The sequence below is a fragment of the Bombina bombina genome, chromosome 12 (assembly GCF_027579735.1).
Source record: "Bombina bombina isolate aBomBom1 chromosome 12, aBomBom1.pri, whole genome shotgun sequence".
Lineage (NCBI taxonomy): Eukaryota > Metazoa > Chordata > Amphibia > Anura > Bombinatoridae > Bombina > Bombina bombina.
Genome location: NC_069510.1, coordinates 98860866 through 98865212, shown reverse-complemented (window position 1 = coordinate 98865212; position 4347 = coordinate 98860866). Strand labels below are relative to the sequence as shown.

Below are 4347 nucleotides of genomic sequence, written 5' to 3'. Positions count from 1 at the left end.
AGCAAAGTATGAACACCAAACGTCTTCTGAATTGTAAGTATCTGTATTAATCTGTTTCTGAAGGATAAGCAGCATGTGCATTTGTGTTAGAGAGAGGTTTGTGTGTGCGTATGTATGTGAAAGAAAGTGTGTATGTATCTAAATGTACATTTATGTGAGTGTCTGGGGGTGTGCATGCATACATGTGTGTGTGAGTGTCTGAGCGTGCGCATGCATACATATATGTTTGTGTGTGTGAGAGTGTCTGAGGGTGTACAAGCATACATGTGTGTGTACGAGTTTGTGTGTGAGTGTCTGAGGGTGTGCTTGCATGTGTGTGTGTGAGTGTCTGAGGGTGTGCATGCATACATATATGTTTGTGTGTGTGTGTTTGAGAGTGTCTGAGGGTGTGCAAGAATACATGTGTGTGTATGTGTTTGTGTGTGAGTGTCTGAGGGTGTGCATGCATACTTGTGTGTGAGTGTCTGAGGGTGTGCATGCATACTTGTGTGTGAGTGTCTGAGGATGTGCATGCATACATGTGTGTATGTGTTTGTGTGTGAGTGTCTGAGGGTGTGTATGCATACTTGTGTGTGTGTGTCTGAGGATGTGCATACATACATGTGTGTATGTGTTTGTGTGTGAGTGTCTGAGGGTGTGCATGCATACTTGTGTGTGTGTGTCTGAGGATGTGCATACATACATGTGTGTATGTGTTTGTGTGTGAGTGTCTGAGGGTGTGCATGCATACTTGTGTGTGTGTGTCTGAGGATGTGCATACATACATGTGTGTATGTGTTTGTGTGTGAGTGTCTGAGGGTGTGCATGCATACTTGTGTGTGTCTGAGGATGTGCATACATACATGTGTGTATGTGTTTGTGTGTGAGTGTCTGAGGGTGTGTATGCATACTTGTGTGTGTGTGTGTCTGAGGATGTGCATGCATACATGTGTGTATGTGTTTGCATGTGAGTGTCTGAGGGTGTGCAAGCATACATGTATGTTTGTGTGTGAGAGTGTCTGAGGGTGTGCATGCATACATGTGTTTGTGTATGATTGTCTGAGGGTGTGTATGCATACATGTGTCTGAGGGTGTGCAAGCATACATGTATGTTTGTGTGTGTGTGTGAGAGTGTCTGAGGGTGTGCAAGCATACATATGTGTGAGTGTAAGTGTCTGAGGGTGTGCATGCATACATATGTGTGAGTGTGTCTGAGGGTGTGCATGCATTAATGTGCATATATGTGTCTGAGGGTGTGCATGCATGCATGCATGTGTGTGTGTGTGTGTGTGAGTGTCTGAGGGTATGCATGCATATATCTGTGTGTGTGTGAGTGTCTGAGGGTGTGCATGCATATATGTGTGTGTGTGTGTGAGAGAGTGTCTGAGGGTATGCATGCATATGTGTGTGTGTGTGTGTGTGTGTGTGTGAGTGTCTGAGGGTGTGCATGCATACATGTGTGTGAGTGAGTGTCTGAGGGTGTGCATGCATATATGTGTGTGTGTGTGTGTGTGTGTGTGTGTGTGTGTGTGTGTGAGAGTGTCTGAGGGTATGCATGCATATGTGTGTGTGTGTGTGTGTGTGTGTGTGTGTGAGTGTCTGAGGGTGTGCATGCATACATGTGTGTGAGTGAGTGTCTGAGGGTGTGCATGCATACATGTATATGTGTGTGTGAGTGTCTGAGGGTGTGTATGCATACATGTGTGTATGTGTGTGTGAGAGTCTGAGGGTGTTCATGCATAAATGTGTGTATGTGTTTATGTGTGTGTCTAAGGGTGTGCATGCATACGTATGTGTGTGAGGGTGTTCATGCATACATGTGTGTGTCTAAAGATGTGCATGAATACATGTGCATGTTTGCCTGAGGTCGTGCATGCATACATGTGTGTGTGTGCGCGCGCCTGGGTGAGTTCATGCATACATGTGTGTGTACGTATGTGTGTGACAGAGAACAATGTATGTATGTATCTGCATGTATGTTTGAGTCTGAGGGTGTGCATGCAAGTATGTGTGTATGAATGTGTGAGAGAGAGAGGGGTGTGTGTATATGAATCTATGTATATTTTTTGTGAGTGTCTACGGGTGGGCAAACATATATTTATGTGTGTGTGTGTGAGAGAGAGAGAGAGAGAGAGAAAGAAAGAGAGAAAGGGGGGTGTGTGTGTTTGTAAGTATTGTGTGTGTGTGTGCTAGTGAGATAGAGATGTGTGTGTGTGTGTGTGTGTGCTAGTGAGAGATGTGTGTGTGTACATGTCTGCATGTACATTTATGTGTAAGTGTCTGAGGTTGTACATGCATATATGCCCTTTGTGTGTGTATAACTGTATGCATGCATGTGTATGCACTTGTGTATGACTATTTACAGAGGTGTGTGTAACCATATGCCAGGGTTTGTGTATGTGCACTTGTGGGTGACCATGAACAGGGGTGTGTGTGCACTTGTGTGTGCCAATGGGCAGTTATGTGTGTGTGCACTTGTGTGTAGCCATGTGCAAGGGTTTGTGCACATATGTGTAATCATGAAGAGGGGTCTGTGTGTGTGCACGTGTGTCCAAAAGCATGTATGTGTGTGTATGTGCATTTGGGTAAGTCACCATGAGCAGGTGTGTTTGTCTGTACTTGTGTGTGACCATGTGCAGGAGTGTGTGTGTGTACTTGTGTATGACCATAAGTTGGACTGTGCGTGTGTAAATGATAAGTGGTATGTCTGCGTGTGTGTACTTGTGTGTGACCATGTGCATGGGTGTGTATGTGTGTATGTGACCATGTGCAGGGGTGTGTGTGTGTGTGTACTTGTGTGTGACCATGAGCAGGGGTGTGTGTGTATATACTTGTGTGTGACTATGAGCAGGGGTGTGTGTGTATATACTTGTGTGTGACCATGAGCAGAGGGGGTGTGTATACTTGTGTGTAACTATGAGCAGGGGTGTATATACTTGTGTGTGACCATGAGCAGGGGTGTGTGTATGTACGTGTGTGTGACCATGAGCAGGGGTGTGTGTGTATATACTTGTGTGTGACCATGAACAGGGGTGTGTGTGTATATACTTGTGTGTGACCATGAGCAGGGGTGTGTGTGTATATACTTGTGTGTGACCATGAGCAGGGGTGTGTGTGTATATACTTGTGTGTGACTATGAGCAGGGGTGTGTGTGTATATACTTGTGTGTGACCATGAGCAGGGGTGTGTGTGTATATACTTGTGTGTGACCATGAGCAGGGGTGTGTGTGTATATACCTGTGTGTGACCATGAGCAGGGGTGTGTGTGTATATACTTGTGTGTGACCATGAGCAGGGGTGTGTGTGTATATACTTGTGTGTGACTATGAGCAGGGGTGTGTGTGTATATACTTGTGTGTGACCATGAGCAGGGGTGTGTGTGTATATACTTGTGTGTGACTATGAGCAGGGGTGTGTGTGTGTATATACTTGTGTGTGACGGTACACGTGTTGCTGCTGACATGTAAGGATTGTGCGTGCATTCCATGCATTTCGCAGCCTCCTCACAGACTGTTGCAGTCACCTGCAATCTCTCCTCACCTCCCCCTCTTCTGCAGTCTCGCTTGCCTTATTGTTTAGGATACATTTCACCTCTTAACTCTTGTGTTATAGTCATATATATACTGTATGTGTCATCTCGTCATTCTGCTAACACACACTTACATGCATCTGTACAGCCACATTACCCTCTATATCTCCCCTTCTCATTATATATATGTATTGCATACTTTACATCCTACCTACACCATACCTCTCTTGCTTATTACCCCCAATCATATCTCACCTGCAGCATCACCTTGTAATGTTCCTCCGGTTTACGGACCACACACATGTTACATCCCATGTTAGCTAGAGGGGGAACAGGTCTTTGCTGGATGGGGCTGGTAACCCCCAGTCTTGCCTGATGTCCTTTTAGTGATGTGTTGTTCTGTAGGATCCAGAACTGGGACCAAAACAGCAGAGGACCCAAATCAATGGCTAAATCCCTTCAATTATCCATCCAGACCAAGCAGGTAATCCGAGGTGGCAGAAGACGACAAACACGGAGGAAGCTTAACATAGCAAGGGAGAAACAAGTAGCTGCCCCCCACATCTTGTAAAATGGGGTGCTACCTCTCCTCCCCTCCCCCCCATGAAAAAGCCTCTTCTCCAGGGCAAAAATGGGGTGCAAGCTGAGGACATATATATACATACATATGGCTCCTTAGAATATCAGGGTGCCAGTCCTCTGTAAGGCTGCTTCCCTATTCACACACCTGTGCTGCATAACACACACATGCAGCCCCTCTGACTATCTGAGGCACAGCACAGCTAGGGAGAAGGGAGCGTGAGAGGAGGGAGGGGGGAGAGAGAAGGGAGGGGGAGAA

At 46.0% G+C, this 4347-nt stretch overlaps 1 protein-coding gene across 1 annotated transcript in view; it reads right to left on the bottom strand.

Annotated features, from left to right (window-relative positions):
• PDZD4 (PDZ domain containing 4) overlaps positions 1 to 4099 on the bottom strand; it is a 266416-nt gene extending 262317 nt beyond the window's left edge. The window contains exon 1 of the mRNA XM_053695772.1: positions 3765 to 4099. Coding sequence (XP_053551747.1) covers positions 3765 to 3824 — 60 coding nt within the window. The 5' untranslated portion in view covers positions 3825 to 4099. The remainder of the gene's footprint in view (positions 1 to 3764) is intronic.
• Positions 4100 to 4347: the final 248 nt, after the last annotated feature.